The sequence below is a fragment of the Urocitellus parryii genome, chromosome 1, assembly GCF_045843805.1.
Source record: "Urocitellus parryii isolate mUroPar1 chromosome 1, mUroPar1.hap1, whole genome shotgun sequence".
In the NCBI taxonomy this organism is placed as follows: domain Eukaryota; kingdom Metazoa; phylum Chordata; class Mammalia; order Rodentia; family Sciuridae; genus Urocitellus; species Urocitellus parryii.
Window position 1 is genome coordinate 280,072,551 of NC_135531.1, and position 19,557 is coordinate 280,092,107.

A 19,557-nucleotide genomic window follows, 5' to 3' on the forward strand; every position below is an offset into this window, starting at 1 on the left:
TAAGTACAGGCCGAGTGTGCAGCCATTGAGGCCATATTCCACTTTAATCAGATTCCATTCCATGGAACACTCTCTTAATGAGGGTTAATGACATTAATTATTTCTGTCCCCTTCATTTAAGAACATGCTCAAGAGGAGCTAATTGCCACATGATAGCCCAGGGATAGCTCAGGCCCAGCAGAACTTCAGGGAAGAGCATGTCCCTTCATTCCCCCTCCCCCCTGCACCCAGGCACTTCTCTTGGTTCCTCTGCAGAGGGGGGCTGGCCAGTCCCCAGCTCCACCACGGTGAGAAGCGGGGGTTCCTGTGTGCCATGGCTTTCCCTCCGGGTAGGGTGCGGTCTTAACATGGACCTCTGGCTGGTTCACCAGCAGGTTTTCCTGCTCCGTGAGGACGATGGGTCAGGTGCAGCCACAGGATGTGAGCAACACACTTCTTCTCTGCTCACCCTGCTAGAATTTAGATGAAAAATGCATAATTTGGCTCAGTGATTTCTCTCCGAGGATACATCCTATGGAGATGCTTTTGCACTCACCATGATGGATGTTGAAGGGCCTTGCAGCATGGATGGAATGGCAACAGGGTGGAAATAGTCTACGTGTCTGCCCGAGAGTATAAGGTGCCAAGCAGGGAATAGAATGAGACCTATCTGAATGTATTGAGATGAAACAACATTCAAGAAAAATTATTCAAAAGAGAGGGGGGACAGAGCAGTACATGTGGCAAGTTGCCATTTGTGTAAGAAGTGGCATGTGCATGTGGCCAAGCAGGAGGCTGAGTGGAACTGTGGGTGTCGGGCTCCTGTGTAGTTCTCTGTGATGACAGGGCTCCCATCTGTGGGGGGCACCCAGCAGTGGGTACCTGTAGCAGCGGGAGGAGGTAAGGTCACGCTGATGTTCTCCAAGGTTCAGACAGGGCTCAGGCCCACAGGGCACCAGAGTGCAAGCCCAACACTGGGAAGGGCTGGAGGTGGCTGTGAAATCACACGCGGGCGTGAGCTTGCTGGGAAAGGCAGCGGGCTCCCTGCGAGGCCATAAGGCCCTCCTGACCAGTTTCCAAGACTCACCTCGCTCCAAAGCTGCGTGTCCAGTCAGCAGTCCACTGGCCACATGTGCCTATGTATCTAAACTGACATTAGACAAAGTTAGGATCCAGCCCTGTGTGGCACCAGTCATGTTGCACCAGTCATTGCCACGTTTGGCTGCCGGCTGGTCCTGCTAGGAGGGCACAGCGCCAGAGAGCGTCCATCAACATGCAAGTCCCCTGGAGGGTGCTCACAAGCAGGGTCCCCCAGTGCATTTGTACCCTTTAATTATTATTCACTAAACTTTCCCAAGGCAGGTTTGTGTGGGTTCTGGAAATGTGTTGCTGAAGTCCAAGTTCAATGGTATTTTAAAAAATTGTTTCTTTTCACCTAATTTTCATTTCTTTGCAGTGAAATGATGATGAACGTCAGACCCCAGGGCTTTAAGTTCTCTTTTTGGGTCACAAGCAAAGGTCTTCTTCCCAGGATGGGTGGTGGGCACTGGGTGGAGCCACCCTGGAGACTGTTGGCCATCTCTGAGGCCAGTGGGTGGCCACCTGCCCCTCAGGTCTGAAGTGGGTGGAAGGAGGTCAGTCTGCAGAAGCCGGGGGTCAGTTTGGCAAGGGAAGGCAGAGTGTGGAAGGCCCCCAGGGTAGCGGTTCTCAGGAAGATGGACTCGGGCTGTGTAGGGCTACCTCTAGACACTGGTTCTCTGTGTGCAGATCCAAACAACCACAGATTGGAAATATTTGGTAAAAAATTGCATTTGAACATCTGTGGACTTCCTCTTGTCATTGTTCTCTATAAGCAATACAGCGTGCCAGCTATTTGCAGAGCATTTACATTTTATTAGGTGTTTTATGTAATTTTGAGATGATTTAAAGTCTACATGGGGATTTATACAGGTTATATGAAAATACTGCCCCAATTTAGTTAAAGAACTTTCGAATCCTTGGATTTTGGTATCCTTTGGGGGAGGAGGGTGGGTTCCTTGAACCAGTGCCTGGGGGTACTAAGGGGCAGCTGTACTTTCTGGTGAGCACAGAATGTGTCCAGGGCACGTGGACCAGTGACCGTCTCTGTGGGTCCTCATTTGTGTGGCCTGTTGTCACAGACGTGGGCAAGGCACACGCTGGAGTTCTGACAGGAGGACACCTGGAAACGGCTCGTCTTTGGGGTTTGTGAGCGGAGCTGCTGGTCCTGGGAGAGCCTGGAGACAGAGCCCGCCTGTGGAGTGGCCTTGCCCTACCCAGGCCCTGGGTCCCGTGGCCTCCGGAGGTCCCACGTGAGCAGTGTCCCCACCAGCCAGCCTTCAGATGAAGCCATCCCGTGGCCTCTGTTTTCCAACAGTTCAGGAGCTGGTTACTTGTTATCTTCCACCAAATAATGTTTTCTGTTCTTAGAAAATTCACATTTTTTTGAATCCTTACTTTTTTACCCTTTAATATTTTTCTTATCTACCATTTTGAATTCCTTCACTTGGGCTTCCTCGTCTCCTTTTACACAGTGTGGTTTCCATCCTCGGTTGGGCCTGCTAACACCTGAGGCTTCCACAGCACCCCAGGCGGCGGGTCACTGCAGCCCAGGGTGCCGGGGCAGGGCCTGGCCCTCCCACGGCTCCTCTTCAGAGCAGGAGGTGGAAACACTTGCTAGAGTGGTGTTCAGCAACCACAGCTCTGACTTTATTCCATTACATAAAACACATCACTGGGCTGGGGATGTGGCTCAGGTGGTAGTGCGCTGGCCTGGCATGCGTGCGGCGCGGGTTCGGTCCTCAGCACCACATACCAACAAAGATGTTGTGTCCGCCGAGAACTGAAAAATAAATATTAAAAATTCTCTCTCTCTCTCTCTCTCTTAAAAAAAAACACACATCACTAGAGCAAATAATTAATTTATTGAAATACGCGAAGGACAAGCGCAGTGTCCGTGGGCTAATCAACAGCCAGCTTACCAGACGTCCTCTGGCGTTCCCGCCTATCCCGTGAGAACATTCTCTACCAAACTCAACACGGGTGCTGGTGCGTGGCCAGCTTGCACAGAGTGTGCAGCAGGTGAGGCGTGGGTTTCTCCTCTAGACAAACTTCACGCAGATTCAGGAAATCCCGGGCGTGGTGGCCCTGGGCCCGCCAACGAGGCTGTCACTCACACACACAGGCCGGGCTGGGCACACGCTGCTCCTTGGGGCATCTTCAGTGGGTAGTGGGAGCCTCCTCCTGGGAGCCCGGGGACTGTCACTGTCCCAAGGAGACTCAAGGATGGCTCTTCAGAGAGGCGTTACAGATTTTTCTTCCTCTCCTTTTTCCCCCTCTTCTTCCCCTTCTCCGTCTCCTTGCCTCTGCCGCCGACTGTTGAGGCTAAGACGCGCTTTCTGCCCAGAGGGGTCTTGGCGTACCAGTTCTGAAAGGAAACGCAAACTACGTCAACGCCTAGGGAAAGGCCAGCAGGACGGGACCGTAACAGCCTTAAAACCAGAGACCAGCTCGCCAGGAGCGAGGCAGCCGGTCGCCGTTGTACTTTGGGCATTTAACGTGTTTGACACAGACTTGTCTCCCTGGGCTTTCTCGTCTGCATTTCGGCATGATCTGAAACTCGAACCCGAGGGATTCCCAGTTTCCGAGAAGTACGGACTAAGTGTAAGCAACAGTGCTTTCCAGGTAAGTCCCGCGTTTCCTGGAATGTTACTGTGCCCTGAGGATGTGGGTCTTCTTGGAAATGTGAATTGGCCCTGGCTCATGTGTGACCACTGGAAGCTGGCCACATGTGAGCACAGTGGGCCCTCACATGCTCTGAGGGGGAGTCTGTGGAAAACGGGGCAGAAATAATGGAGTCAAGACACCAACAAAGCACTTAGTGATTGCCACTGGCCCTGTGTTAGATTCCATTTGGAACCTGAGAAACATTTTGGTTGATAAACATTACAATAATGTTATTTCATGAATGATTATATCACCTATCAACTCTCCTGTTAGTGGACATGTAAGTCATTTTTCTTTTTTGTGAACAGTGCTATAGTTCACAATTTTTACGTGCCTCTTTGTATACCTGTGAGACGTATCTCGGCATACGCTTTGGAATAGAATTTCTGGGTTATAGGATATAAACACCTTCATTATAGCCAAATTGTTCTCTGAAGTGCCGAGAGTGGGAACTGATCTCTGATATTTGTCTTTTTTTTTTTTAAAGAGAGAGTGAGAGGAGAGAGAGACAGAGAGAGAGAGAGAGAGAGAGAGAGAGAGAGAGAAGAGAGAGAATTTTTTAATATTTATTTTTTTTAGTTTTCGGCGGACACAGCATCTTTGTTTTGTATGTGGTGCTGAGGATTGAACCCAGGCCGCACGCATGCCAGGCGAGCGCGCTACCACTTGAGCCACATCCCCAGCCCTGATATTTGTCTTAAATTGACTTTGTTTTCTCCTGCTTCTGGTTTAGCTAGGTACAAATATTAGGTAGCTGACTGTTCTCATCACTTTGCAGGTTTAATTTCACTGTCTTTGGCATTTATTGCTGTCAAAGAGATGTCTGATTGCCCAATTGCTGTTTCTTTGTAAGTAATCATGTAGCTTTTGAGACTGGTTTGTTATCTTGTTCTTAGATTCTCAATCATGGATATTGGCCTGGATTTTTAAAATTACTCCTTGGAATTTATTTTTAATCTGAGGACTCAGGTTTTTAATTCAGGAAAATTCTCGGCATGTATTTCTTTAATTCTTCTGATATAATTCTTCTGATATGTCTAGAATTTGTATTTGCTGAATGTTGATGTCTTTCAACATGTCATCTGTAGATTTACTTTTATGGATTCTTACCTTTTGGTTTTTCTGTGTTGCCTTCTGGGGGAACTCCCCAGGACCACCTTCCAGACTACTAATTTACTCTTTGACCGTGTCTATTCTAGGGATCATACTGCTCTCATTTTTACCACTTAGTATTAACTACTGTATCTTTCATCTTATATAATTTCTCTTTGTGGCTTTTTTTTCATCTTATTTCTTCTCATTCAATTTATATCTTTGTTTCAAAACTGTGTATATTCCTAGTGAAAGTCAGTTTTTCACTTATTTTCTTGAACATCTTAACCATATTTATTTAAACCATTTTGTCAGATTGTTCTTAACACTGGATGGTTAACACAGATTCTAACTAGTGGTTCGAATTCTAACTTTGGTTAGCAATAGATTTCCAAAGATATTTTAAGATTTTGATTTTCAGGATCATTTTGAGTGGGATGCTTTGCTTTGGCTTCTCTCTTTCCTTATTCTTGCCTCCCTAGCAGTTTTGCAATTGCTTCTACAAGGCCCTTACAGCCCAATACAGAACTAGGTTTTGTATTGCTGTTTTGAAGTTTATTCTCCTTGGTGATGCTGGGGAATCAAAAAAGCAACATGTATTCCCATGTCACAGTCTCCAGTTATTAAAGTACAGCTTCTCTGTATTTTAATGGTCTTTTTTTTCTTTCTGCTGCATCCTAGGCAAATTCCTTTTGCTCCCCTTTCCAGTTCCTTTAGTTTCTCTTTAGCTGTATCAGAAAACCCCTTCATTGACCTTTTATATTTTTTGACTATCAGACTTCTATTGGGTTCTTTTTCAAGTTTGTCTATCCTCTTCCCCCATAATATTTCTGGTCTTCAATAGTTTAAAAATACTTAACATATATTCTCTTTCAGAATGTTCTAGTATCTTGTTTTCTTGGGAGTGCTAATTCTGTTATTTGTATCTGCTGACTCTCCTCATGGTGTGTTATTTCCTTGTTTTTTTTTTAATTTCCATAGTTTTTTAAAAAAATATTAGATTTCTTTAAAGGGTAATATTTCCTAAAGAAATCAAATGTTCCTTAACTTGGATAAGTTTCCATACAGAGTGGTTTTCATATTTGCTTTTGATGTGACTTTGGGGGTATGAATGATATGTCATTTCTCGACGTGTTACATGTCAACATGGGATTCTGGCACTGAGGAGGTTGTGTTAGCATGGAAGCTGATGTGCAAGGTATGAGCAGAGTCTGACTTTGTATGGAACACCTCTGTTCCTCTTGTATAGCCCCGAGAAGGTCACAAGGCCCATGATGCTGCCTCCCGAGTGGCCCAGTGTTGTGCTCTTCCTGCTTTCTGATGACCTGGTCTGAGGACCCTTGTATTTGTGTCTTAGGCTTCCCGGGCCACCAGTGCGTTAGCTCATGTGGTGGTTCTTGTCTTTGAAATTTATCCTTATTTCTAGCACCTGGGGATTCCCTCCTCCTTCTTTTAGCCATGGCTCTGTTTTTATAATAAGGTGAGGTGGCCAAGTATGTAAAGTGATGAGCTCTTAATTTATAGACACACAGGATAAAATATAGTTACTAAAATTGGCTTTGGAGGAAGGCATTAATTTTAGCTTTGCTACTCTTGTGCTGTGTGACTTTGCTTCTTGCATTTTTTTTCTTTTTATCGATGCTGTAGCAAATGACCCAAAATTAGTGGCTTAAAATAACACATTTAGGTCAGAGGTCTGAAATGGCTCTCGAGGGGCTACAACTGAGGTGCCCCAGAGCTGTGCCCCCCCCCTCCCCCCGTGGACGCTCGGGTGAGAATCTGATCTCTTGCCTTCTGGAGCTTCCAGAGACCATCTGTTCTGCAGGGTAGCAGCTTGGGCTACTTGGGATAGCCATGAGTCTACCCCAAGCTGCGCCCTCTCTGGGTCTCTCTTCTCAGTCCCTCGTCCACTTTCACAGTCCCATCAGACTCTCAAGCTAATTCTCGACAATCTGTTTGTCCTAAGGTCCGCTGGCTGGCAGACTGGCTTCCCCTCTGCCAGGTCAAGGAGCACATTCACAGGCTCCGGGTCAGGACGCAGCTGTCCCCAAGGGGTCATTATTCTGCCTCCCACACCTTCCCACAGCTCTGGCTCCTTCCTTGCAAACCAGGGCTCTGCCACGGAGCAGCAGTTGATATGTAATGGAGAACGTTACAGTGATGCTATCATCATCAGCAATCAGAGTTTTCTCCATCATGTTCACGGAACAGGGCTGAATGTGCCTGGAGAAGCTGTGAGATCTCAGTCTGAGACATTCTCAGAGCACAATTCAGTAACTAGCTCAGGGCCAACAGCCATGAGCAGCCACAGCGGAGCACCACGTCACCCAGGGGAGCCACAGTGACATTCCACCTGTCCCTCTGCTCAACGAAGGTGTCACTAACGAACTTACTGAGCACCAACCCCAGGCCAGGCACTGTGCCTGGTGCCACATGGAAGGGGGAGTGGGTTGGGGGTACAGAATCGCCACGGCTCCTTAAAAAGTCCACCAGAAATGGGTGTGAGAAGCACACATGTTGTCATCCAGGTTGTAAAGTGTGACATTCCCTTTTCTTGAGCAACACGGTCAGCCTCAAACACCTGTCACAGAAAACCAGCCCTGGGCTTCAACACCCTAAACCCAACTTCCCAGAATAAGGAAAAATCAGTACTTTAGAAAGGAGAGAAAAGTGCAGTGTTTCAGAAAAGAATCTATCATTAGAAGAGGGTGAATATTAGCAATTAATGTGAACAAGATTTAAACAGTTCAATTAGACAATGCTGACTCAAGCAGTTCAGTGACAGAGTGTCAATTCAGATGCTTGGCAAACACTCAGATGGAACTAAAAATGTCCCTTTTAGTTTGGCTGGCTCTCGGGCTGGAGAAACAGGGTTTGTTTCTGTTTTTGCAGATAAAGTCTTATTGGACCCCAGCCCTGCCCACCCACTCACTGCTGCACCCTGACGCAGAGTTGAAGAGCTGCCCAGAGGCTGGGTGGCTCTCAGGACCAGAGGTGTTCAGTGTCTGCACCTTACAGAGGAAGCTCCCCAGCTGGGCCCTCCCTGTGGGGGTCACTACTGCGATGACTTCTCACCTTCCGCTTCAGCCCTGGGACAGACCAGGAGGGAGGCTCTGTCCGTCCTCACCATAAGCCAGCTCCCAGAGGGGACAGGCTTGGACGAGGACTTCAACTCTCCCTTTGGTGACAGTGTGCCCAGGATTGGGGTGACCTTCAATTCCATAGATAAAATTTTCTTCTTTTGTCTTCCCAGTTGGCCAAGGAGACTACCTCAGGGACAGAAAGGGGACACAGCTGTGTTCATTTTGAGGTAGAATGGAGCCAGCGGTGTGGGAGGAGTGGCCCTGGTGTCAGGGACAAGGCTGCCTTGTTTGTGTCTTGGACCACTTCATGAAGGACAAGTCCTAAGACAGACTCTCCGAAATTTGTGTCCCTCTTGGAAGAGGAGTTGGAACAGACATCTCAAACTTTCCTCCAGATCCAAAGAATGTGGTGACCATGTCAGAATGTGATAAAAAATTTGGATACTAAATTTTGCTGAGTTCCCTTGTGGTTTCCTACATCAAGTACACTGAAAACTGAAGTGTGCCACGGCAAGTGTGTGGCCGAACAACCTCAACTTGAAACATGCTATTTAGGGACAGTTTTCCCCATGCAAAACTTATTCCATAATATGAAGTAAAATGTGAGAAACAAGATAAGGGCATGTGTGTGTGTGTGTGTGTGTGTGTGTGTGAGAGAGAGAGAGAGAGAAAGAGAGAGAGAGAGAGAGAGAGAATCCTTTGAAGCTGCGATTTGGCTGTTAATTCACAAGGTCACAGAGCATGTTTTTCCTAAAATTTGGAAGACACCTGCTTTATTACTAAGACTCAAAAGATTCTGTGATCCCAAAATGTCACCTTTCCAAATTTCATTGTACGTGGCAGAGTTCAGGTTCGTGGACCTGCAAGCCGGAGGGAGGAGGTCATGCGGCCAGTGTCCGCCCGCCTCTGGCTGTGGGTGCTGCTTACCTTAAAGCACTCTTCTTCCTCTTTGTACACTGGGTTCATGCCGGCTATCAACGGGATGAACTCCGCTGGGGTGAGTGGCTTTTGAATCTGCTGCCGGATTCTCCTGTCCGTGAGCACACCTTTAACCACTTTGACTATGTTTCCCTGGGTGAAGCCGTCGGTGACCTTTGCTAAGCAGCTGATGTTCAAGGCCTTGGTGAGGACTCCACCGTTGCGCTGAATGATTTGTTTCCACAAAACTGTTGCATCAAAGATGGTGGAAAACACACAGAGAACAAGCATTACCACAGAGCAAGCAGTGCTAGCCCAGCTCTCCACAAACTTCATCTTGTCGGAAAGGACACACGGGCCAACTCCCACGTACGAGTCATTCAGATGAGCAGATAACTAACATTGTCCTCTGGGGACTCTCCCCCACAGGACCCCGAGGTCTGTAGGTCACACGTCCCTTGCAAATAGACAAGGAAGAGTTAACCGGTACAGTCGAATGCAACCCTAAAGATGCTGAAGAGCTTTCAGAACTGGAAATTTGTGTGGGGTATAAGTGGCACCTCTGCTCATCAGATTATTATATTTTCCCAAGCATTTGGATAAGTAGTTTAACATTACTTTTTTTTTAGTTATAAAGTTCATTTCTTATATTATTTGCACAACTGGAATTAGAAGTCATATTATGATTTTCTCTAGCTACTGCAAGGTTTTGGGTAATATTACACATTGGGTTAGGTGGAGCACTGTGACCTGTTCTCTCCCCCTGTTTATATAGGTTGGTTGATTGACAGTGCCTGGGTGGGTGGGACCGGGGTAAAGAGGAGATTTCCCTCAGAGCACAGGAGGTTGTGCAAATGAAATAAGTTTGATGCTTACTTTAGAGATTGAACAAACTCGGTGCAACATTTAAACTAATATTACATTTGGAGAACTGTGTCCATTCTGCTGAGACAGCACAGGGAAGGGACCGAGGACAGGTGAAGGCACCGAGGACAGGTGAAGGCACTCACGGGCTGTCTGTCTCTTTTTTTTTAATGACTGTTACTGTACAATCTGGCCATCGCCAGACATGGTGAAGGGTCAGTTCTGCATTTGTTCAATGATCCCACCGTCCACATCCACTGAGCTGAAGACAGATGGTGAAAGGCAAAGGTGTACTGGCCACTGTAAAGGAAGGGACCCGGGAGCCACTTCAGAGAGTACTGCTTTGGGAGCTGAGTGATCCCGCAATTCGCCTCCACTGTCCTCTTTGGTGGGGTCCTTTGGGGGCAGTTGATTTGCTGGTAAAGGCCAGTGTCCCCGGGGTCCTGCCTGTTTCTCCAAGGCATCAAGGGTTTGGAGCCCTGCAGCGAGGCTAATAAGGGCCCTCGGGATCCCCATGTTGGCTGGAATCATCAGCCACCCCTGAGCTGCTCTGCTTCTCAGCCTTGGTGGGACGCAGCCACGGCAGTGTGCGGGCTGCCCGATGGCGCTGACTGTGGGTCCGGTCTTAGCTGCATGAGTGCTGCTGCCACGGTGACCGCTGGTCACTGTGCCTTGCACTAGTGCTTCCCGCCCTCACTGAAGCATCAGTTATAAACACAGCACAAAGGGAGCTACGGAATGCTTCAAGGCACATTTGTTCAAAGACAGACTGTAGCAGGCAAGGGTAATCCCCATCTAATTATGATTGCCACAGAGTTAGAAAACATAACCTAGGGTAAGAATGGAAACACCAATAACAATGGGGAACACCGTGAGATGGAACTGACACGTCTTCTGCCCAAACTCATCATCCACAGGGGACCAGCACGCCTGAGAGCCAACTCCGGAGGGCACGCATGTCCTGGGAAGCACAGCTGGAGCCGCTGAAGCCCAAGTAGACACCTGTGGTGGACACTCAGGATGGCGGTAGCCCTGCTGGGCAGGAACAGCCTTCCTGCCCGTGGCTTGAGGTGGAGCCATCCGGGGGCAAGTAGGGAGGGCCAGGTGACCCTGCAATAGACACCTGACTCAGTCCCCTGCTGCCCTGTAGACTGGCAATAGTCACATCTCTGGAAGGGCCTGCCCAAGTCATGCCACTGTCCCACATGAGCAATCTCTGCACGTGAGGGTCACTAGCAATGGAACATAGCCCTCTGGGGCAGCGTGCACGTGTGGACACACCACTCACCATTTGCAACAGGCGATGCTTGGTGTTCGTGTAGTTTGGCCAGTGTTCCTGGACAGACTCCTTTCATTGATGACTCTCCAGAGATCTTGGGTGTGGAGTGGAGGTATAGTCACCGCTGGCCACGGGTCCCTACCTATCGCATGGCCGAGAGTGGGCCAAGGGCCAGGCTTCACTTCTTCTCGTGCTGGACTGATTTGATGGTTACCTTTTAAAGAGCTGCGAGTCTGGCTTTTCAAAGCCACATGCCCAGGCTCTTGACAGCAGCTGCTCTGGGGTCAGCATGGAGTGAGGCTCGGAATGGAAGGCTTGTTGCCACAGGAGCCCAGGGTGCAGAAGTGCGGGAACCAGAGGCCACAGGTCCGGCTCAGGAGTGCAGGTGGGGAACGCCATGCACAGTCCCAGGGGCCCACAGTGAGTGTGTGGGTCAGGCCCAGGCCAGGGCTGACACCGTGGGGGCCTCTGGGTGGAGGGCTGTGTTCCACTTCCTCTCCTGGAGGCAAAGGATCTCTCAGTTCTTCAGATCAATCTACATTGTCTTTCCCTTCTTTAACTGAAATGAGTCTGGTCTTTGGCTTCTCCCATCTGCTTCTGACGTCCCAGTGGATTCCATGCTGGTTGCCGCTCCACCAGACACAGTATCTTAAAGTTCATTTAATGTGAGATCTCACAAAAGTAGGAGAAATGAACGATGAATAACTTGACTTGGGCAAACACCTGACCCTCTGAAGCCTCAAATCCCAGAAGACACAGACTGGACTCATCCTATCGGACACTGGGCCGGGTGGGGTCCATGATGAATTGGGCAATTAGACAGACAGACCCCCGGGGAGGGGCCAGAGGAGAGAAGCATTAGGGACGTGGAGGGGGCAGGCCAGAGGGAGCTCTGGGGAGCAGACAAGGCATTCATCAACTGGGGAGGTGGGTTATCTTTGCAGAGACAGCTGACCTGGGGGAAGGAGGTAGACACTGAATCATAACTGGCGAACCTTAAGGACCTGGCCCTCGGCATTGTCACTCCCTGCCAACAGCCGGCAGGAATTTGACAAGTGGGAGGGTGAATGTTTCCGTGCACCTCGGGAGCTCTGCTGCGGGCAGACAGATGGCCGGGTGATGGCCCAGTTATGGATCTGCAGTCCATGCTTGATGGGCGGGGGAGACGCTTCTGGTCCCTGCTGTGGCAGGGACCGTCCTTCTTTAAGACGAATGTCCCCACTGCTATGGCTGTGAAAGCTTCAAGGCTCTGGAGGAAACACTGGACGGTGCTCAAGATGTGGCAATAATGGCAGCTTGAACAGATCACCCACCAGGAAGAAATATGCGACAGGCACGTGGCTTGGTGGACAGCTCTGCGCCCAGGAGCAGAGCTGCAGGTCTGTCCCCTGCCTCCTCCCGCGAGGACGCCGTGAGGAGGTCCAGGTGGGAATCTGCAATGCCCTCTGCGTCTTGGAGACACCTGATCTTTCATCAAAAGGACAAAGTCGCCCGTGCGACATCAATAGCTTCATTTCAGGGCCCTTGGGTCTGTCAAACAATGGGACCATTCAGTCCAGTCAAGAGTAGTGTTCTGGCCCCTTGGAATTAATGACACCGACGTTACTTCATCAAACACATAAAACATGGGCCCCAGAAACACAACAGAGGAGAGGAGGCCGAGGGGAGGGCAGAGGCTCGGCAGAGGCAGGAGCTCAGCCCGTGGGGGGGTGCCAAGGCCCTAGGCAGTGGGGCCTGGACTCGTCCTGGCCAGGGTGGTGTGGGCTGGCCCTGCGGGTCCAGTCCCTGGGGCCTCCTGTGACATCCTCTGAGCCGACTTCACTCTTTTCTCCTGACACTGGCTGGATGCAAGGGATCCCATGGGGCCCTGGGCGGCTCTGTGAGATGGAGAAGCCACCTAGGGATGAAGAAGCCACCTAGGGATGGAGAAGCCACCTAGGGACGGGGAAGTCACCTAGGGACGGGGAAGTCACCTAGGGACAGAGAAGTCACCTAGGGACGGGGAAGTCACCTAGGGATGGGGAAGCCACCTGAGGGAGGGGGAAGCCACCTAGGGATGGGGAAGCCACCTAGGGATGGGGAAGTCACCTAGGGATGGGGAAGCCACCTAGGGACGGAGAAGCCACCTAGGGACGGGGAAGTCACCTAGGGACGGGGAAGTCACCTGAGGGACGGGGAAGCCACCTAGGGATGGGGAAGCCACCTAGGGATGGGGAAGTCACCTAGGGATGGGGAAGCCACCTAGGGATGGGGAAGCCACCTAGGGATGGAGAAGCCACCTAGGGATAGGGAAGCCACCTAGGGATGGGGATGTCACCTAGGGATGGGGAAGTCACCTAGGGATGGGGAAGTCACCTAGGGATGGAGAAGTCACCTGAGGGATGGGGAAGCCACCTAGGGATGAAGAAGCCACCTAGGGATGGAGAAGCCACCTAGGGATGGGGAAGTCACCTGAGGGATGGGGAAGTCACCTGAGGGATGGGGAAGCCACCTAGGGATGGAGAAGTCACCTAGGGGTGGGGAAGTCACGTGAGGGATGGAGAAGCCACCTAGGGATGAAGAAGCCACCTAGGGATGGAGAAGCCACCTAGGGATGGGGAAGTCACCTAGGGATGGGGAAGTCACCTAGGGATGGGGAAGTCACGTGAGGAATGGGGAAGTCACCTAGGGACGGGGAAGTCACCTAGGGACGGGGAAGTCACCTAGGGATGGGGAAGCCACCTAGGGATGGGGAAGCCACGTTGGGATGGAGAAGTCACCTAGGGATGGAGAAGCCACCTAGGGACGGGGAAGCCACCTGATGGATGAGAAGTGACAGGCCCTAAGTCCTCCTGCTCTTGGGATGAGACTGGTTGATGAAGCCAGATCTCTCCTTATGAAGGGTGAAAGAAGCCCACGCTGCCAACACCGTGGCCAAGTGGCTAGTGAGTATCTTCGTGGGGCGCCCGGAGTGCCCTTGTGTCTTCCTGGTGGTGCACAGTGATCACACAGAACAGTGGTTCCATCACAGAGTGCTCACCCGCCACAGCGTTGGTGATTGGTGTCACTCACTGGTCCCTCCCCTGGCCTCTCTCTCCCCCTCCCCTGTCCCCTTCCTCTGTACTAATGGTCTCCTTTCTACATTCATGAATACCCACCATTTTCCAGGAGTGTTCTTTAGTGAAGAAAATTGGCCAGGAACTCAAGAACAAGCAGATAAGGACACGTGTGTCCCTTGTTTGGGAGGTGACTGGCGAGGGTTAGTAAAATCCAGGTCTCACCTAATCGGCTGCATTGCTACCCCCTGATGCTCCCCACTGCTCCATGCCTACCTCCACCAACTTCCCAGTGTCACCCCACACTGCCACCACTGCCACCACCCTCCTAACACCACCACCACTGGACTGCCATCATCTCCACAACCGCTGCTTCCAGCTCCCCAAGTGTCACCCATGCTGGGCCGTCACTGTTACCACCTGTGCAGTGTGGCCACCGTCGGCTCCTCAGTAGCCTGCGCCTGCCCATCTCCACCCTTCTAACCGACCACCAACCCCATCCCCGTCCCAGTCCCCTCGCCACTCCTCCACAGTGCTGTGAGCCACACCCACAGTCTTCACACTCTGCATCTCCCATTGTCCTGAAGTCTGGTGGTCCTGGACGTCCTTGACTGCCCCCCACGTGGCGATGGTGACTCTGTGACTTCTGAGGCTGGTCACAGGAAGCCTTCCAGCTATTGCCTGGAGCTGCTCCCTCCTAGAGCTGAGCTGCTGAGCTGCAGAAAGGGACCATGTAGGCTCTCTGGTCCACAGCCCTGCTGGGCTCCCCTGATGGCCAGCACCACTCCAGGCACTTGAGGGAACAGTCCCAGATGTCCAGCCCTGTCCAGCCTTCTAATAACTGGAGCCCTAGCTGCCATCTGCCTCCAACAGATCCCCCCAGTCCACCCCCGATGCACAAGGGGGACCATCCGCTGCTTTAAGCCCGTGGGCAGGTTGTCATGAAGCAGCAGGTGGCAGAAGTGACCACTAGTTACACTGCCAGCTCCCTCTTGCCACTGACCACCCTGTTGTCCATCCCTCCCTCCTACACTGCTGCCACCAATGCCCAGGACCTCCTGGGAGCTGACCTGGGGCCAAGTGATCTGCCAGCAGTCTAGGTGAGAGGCACAAGAGCCTGAGAAGTGGACGGGTCTGCACAGATGGCAGCAGGGAGGTCAGCTGCCCTGTCAGGGTCGCCCGGCTGCTAAGTGTCAGCTGGGATTCTGAGCAGGGCTCCTGGGAGCCTGGACGCCTGACTCTTCCCACCACCACCACACTGCCTCCCGGGGCTGCGTGGATGGTCAGTGGTTCTGAGGTGGCATCCTGGCCCCACACACCTGCCCGCCAGCCCCGCAGCCCACCTGGGAGCTACATGTGAAAGGGGCTCAGGATACTTGCCATATCTGGAGGCATAGTCTGGTCTGGGAACCAAGATAATTTTTTGGTAGGCTCTGCAGAAAGACTGAAGTTCAGCATCGAATGGACGCTGTGTGGTCCCCACGATCAGGATCCTGTCGTCCGGTTTCAGGAGCTTCAGGATTTTGGGTAGTTGTTTTTTCAGGCGTTTAGGATCATTCTGGGAGTAAGAGAGGGGAGAAAAATCACTCCACGTGTGGAACAAAGAATTAAAACTACAAAGGACATCCTCTTGGAAATGGAGCAGAGGGTTGCGCTTATCAAGGTGATTTCACGGCTCTGCGCCTCTGCCCGGCGCCTGGGAGCCACTTCCCAGTCCGGGTGAGGTTTGATTGTTGGCAGTTCCTTCCCCTCTGACATTCAGATTTGGAAAGTGGGAGGGAAGGAAGGACTATCGCCCTGGACCCAGGCAGTGGAAGACTCGCAGACTCGGCTGACGTCCACGGGAAGGAGCGCCTGGGACGCGGGCGAGTGCCATTCTCCTGCTTCCCCCTGAGCTGTTTGGAGGAAGAATTCAAGGTTCCTTTGCTGAGGGTGACACAGTGGGGACCCTGGTCACAAAGGTTCTGAGACCAGGGTGTCTCAGCACTTGCTAATGAAGGAGGGGCACAGGCTCAGGCACTCATTCTGCGCCCGGGGATGGGGGCTGCTGTGGCCAGGTCGCCACGGGCAGTACCTGGCTTTAGGTGAAGCTGACCAGCACGGGCAAGTGAGGAGAGAGCCTGAGAAGAGGGCCGGGTGATGGAGAGCCTCTGCAGAGACCCCCAGCGCAGCCTTGGCCACCCCGCTCCCACTGGCTGATGGCTCAAGAGGCTCTGCACCTGTTCAGGAGCACATTGGCATCTGAATGTCCTCTTTGGAAAATGTGCATCTAGATCCTGGGCCCACTTGGCCATGGGGGTTCCTGCTTTAGGTTCCTGAGACTGAGCTGTAAGGGTTCTTTTCATGATCTGAATACAAGCCCCTCATCAGCCAGTACCCTCTGCGAGTTGACTTGTCATTTCTTTTACTTTCTTGTTTTTAGCTCAGCACTTGGGAAGAGTTCTGTGGAACTGCTGTCCATCTTGGGGGCCATCCATGGGCCCTCTGGGCTAGAGGGACGGCAAGGGAAGAGATGCAGAAATAGGGATTCAGTGAAGAGGCTGGACAACGGTCTCTTGCATACAGATGGTGCTCAACCAGTGTTTGCTGAGCAATTGATTCTCCCCAAGCCCCTTGTCTTCACCCTTTCCTCTGTGACCCCTAATAACTCACCCTTCTGGGCAACCCCCTTTGCACCCACTCCTCACCTCCTGCCCCTACAGCCCCCACACTGCCCCGCCACCTCCTCCCGAGGCCCTCAACTCAGGGCTGTTCTGTGCAGCACTTTGGATGACCGTTTTGGGCTCATGGAGGGCTATTTGCAGAACAGGGCAGGGTTGAAACCCAAGTATAAGGTCCGTTGCTGCCCGGGCCCCACACAGGGCCTTGGCCTGGGCTCTCCTCCACTGCCCCTCACAGTGGTGATGCTCCTGGGCCTGGGGCCTAGGCCTGCATTGCTGGCTCTGTGTCCAGTGTTGAGCCCCGGGAAGTCTCGGTCCCTCGGTGTGGAGAGTCGGGATGACGACAGTGCTTCTGCTCAGAGGGGTTCCATGCAGTCCTGGCCTGTGGCGTGGACTCTCCCAGCGCGGTGCCCAGTCTTCCAGCTTCTCTCCTGCAAAAGGCTCCCAGGGTCCTTTTTCTGTGCTGGGGATTGAACCCAGGGCCTCCCCTGCTGGGCGAGGGCTCTTCCACTGAGCTGCAGGCCCAGCCCAGTCTGCGTAACGTGGATGGAGCTGCAGCCGCGGGCCAGAAGCTGGCTCTACAGTGGTGATGGAACCAGACCCCAATCCTCCCCCTCGTGCCTGACGATTCGGCAGAGGCAAAAGGCAGGTTCACAGATGAACAGTTAAGTCAAGTCAGGGGAAAGGTGCTCTGGAGCTGGAGAGAGGTCCTGAGGGAGTGGAGGCAAGCAGAAGGGACACTATTCTAAGGTGACGTTTGAGCAGACTGGGGCAGGAGAAGGCTGTGTGGATTGGGGAAGAGTTTCAGGTAGAGAGGAGAGTGCGTGTAAAGGTCCTGAGGTAGAAATGTGCTGGAAGCTCTAGAAAGCCCCGAGAGGCCAAGGCAGAGAGAGGCAGGGGAGGAGGGCAGAGACGGAAGAGAGGCCAGGTCCCTGGGGCTTTGCAGGCCACACGACAACTTTGCTTTTACTCTGGAATGAGGCAGAAGTCGGTGACAGAAAAACATTATTTCATTAAGGGAGGAATCTAGGTCTCTGCCTTTGACTTCAGATCACAGAGTTTAAGGGAGAAGCCACTGCAAATGCAGGCTCCACCTCTAACCCTGGCCAGGGCCAGGAGGGCACTTCCTGAAGGGCGCCTGTCAATCTGCACTGGCCCCGCCTCCCACTGTCTGAGCTGGGCCTTTCAGAGTTGGCCCACTGGCTGCTGGCCTCCTCAGTGCTGTCCTCTGCAGCGAAACCACCTTGGATTCCAGGAGACACCGTCTAGAGTTCCCTCTGTGCTTGTGTCCTTGGCGTCACACCTAAGAAACCACGGCCAGAACACTGCCTGTTGCGGAGCTCTGGGTCTGCGTTTCCTCCCAAGAGCTGTCTCGGTTTAGCTCTTACCTGTGGGAGTGCGAGACGCTGAGCTGATTTTTGTATGCGGCAGGGGTCGGAGGCGGCTGCATCCCTGGGTAGGTGGCTGCGGTTATGCTGTAGCACTTGCTGAAAGGTTATTTCTGCCTTGAGTGGCTTAGCACTTTGCCAAGTGGCTGTAAGGTAAGCCGTCGTTTCCGACCCTCACGTCTGTTCTGTCCATCTGCACGTGTCTCCTGGGCCCGCACCCGCCGTCCTGAGTGTCCCCATGCTGAAGTCGGTTGGGGAATGAAGTCGGGAGGTGTCAGGACTCTCCCTTGGACGACTTTCTTCTGGAGAGGGTTTGGGCAGGTCCTTTGAACTTCCATGTGCATTTGAGGACCTGCTTATCAGCTTCCGAAAATAAAATAAACCAGCCAGGATTTTTATGGGGTGGCCCTGAACCCACAGATCTGGAGATGACTGAGGTCTTAGCCACCCACGAATGTGAAGGTCCTTCCACGTATGTAGATCTCCCTTAAAACTGCTCAACGCGATGTCAGAGAAGTCTAGCACTTCTTTTGCATAGAGGGGAACTTTCTGAGATCCATTTCTTGGAGTGGAGAGGGCAGCGGATGATGGTGGGCAGCGGATGATGGTGGGCAGCGGATGATGGTGGGCAGCGGATGATGGTGGGCAGCGGATGATGGTGGGCAGCGGATGATGGTGGGCAGCGGATGATGGTGGACTGGGAAGTGAGTGGATGTGACAGCAGCTCGGCCAGTAGGAAACGTGCCACTGTGGAGTGCACCTGGAGGGACACCTGAGGGGCACACGAGCTGCCAGAGTCGGTGGGGGAAGGACTGACCTGAGGGTCCCAGGCTGGAGCAGGCTCTATGGGGGCAGAGATACCTGCGGTCTGAGCCCATCCCCAGCAGCCCGGTTGCCATGGTGACGGTGGTGTGCTCTCCACCGGAGATGAGGCTACCTGAAATGGCAGGGCTGCCTAAAGTTAATTAGCCTATTTGGATGACAAATGTTGATCTTGGGCTGTGTCCAGCCGACGTCCTTCTCTTGGTGAGGTGCAGGGGAGGGGAATGGTGGTGCCTCCATTCCATCAGTAGCCCCCACACTCCGCGGCCTTTGTCCAGCCCAGAGCTGTCCATCTGCCTGAGACCTGCACGCTCATCCATCACGCTGGGAAACGTCCCCACGATCACCTGGCAACCTCCACGCGCTGCCCCCGCTGCGGGGCCTGCCAGCCCTCATAGCTGTCCTACTGTGGGCAGCTCCAAATCCGCGGCTTTCCATTTGCTTTCCTGCAGTTAGCGCCACAAAACCCCGCGGCAGCTGGCCCCAGTGAAGCCAGCAACGTCCTGGGGAGGGCCCTGCAGTGATGCCAGGGAGGGCAGTGTCGGGGGGCTCCATGCAGCAACGAAGGGCCACGGTGCTGGAGGCGCAGGAGCCGCCGTTCTGCCTTCTGCCCTGGAGGAGAGGGTGGCGCTCCTCCCCGGGCACCGGAGGGGGCACGAGCAGGCATGTGCCAGGGGCAGTGGCATGGGCTCA

General features: G+C 52.4%; 1 protein-coding gene across 1 annotated transcript in view; it reads right to left on the reverse strand.

Annotated features, from left to right (window-relative positions):
• Positions 1 to 2,938: 2,938 nt before the first annotated feature.
• Positions 2,939 to 19,557, reverse strand: part of Drc11 (dynein regulatory complex subunit 11) — a 124,754-nt gene continuing 108,135 nt past the window's right edge. The window contains exons 17-19 of the mRNA XM_077799725.1: positions 15,375 to 15,552; positions 8,826 to 9,064; positions 2,939 to 3,424 (exon numbers count right to left, since the gene is read on the reverse strand). Coding sequence (XP_077655851.1) covers positions 3,302 to 3,424; positions 8,826 to 9,064; positions 15,375 to 15,552 — 540 coding nt within the window. The 3' untranslated portion in view covers positions 2,939 to 3,301. The remainder of the gene's footprint in view (positions 3,425 to 8,825; positions 9,065 to 15,374; positions 15,553 to 19,557) is intronic.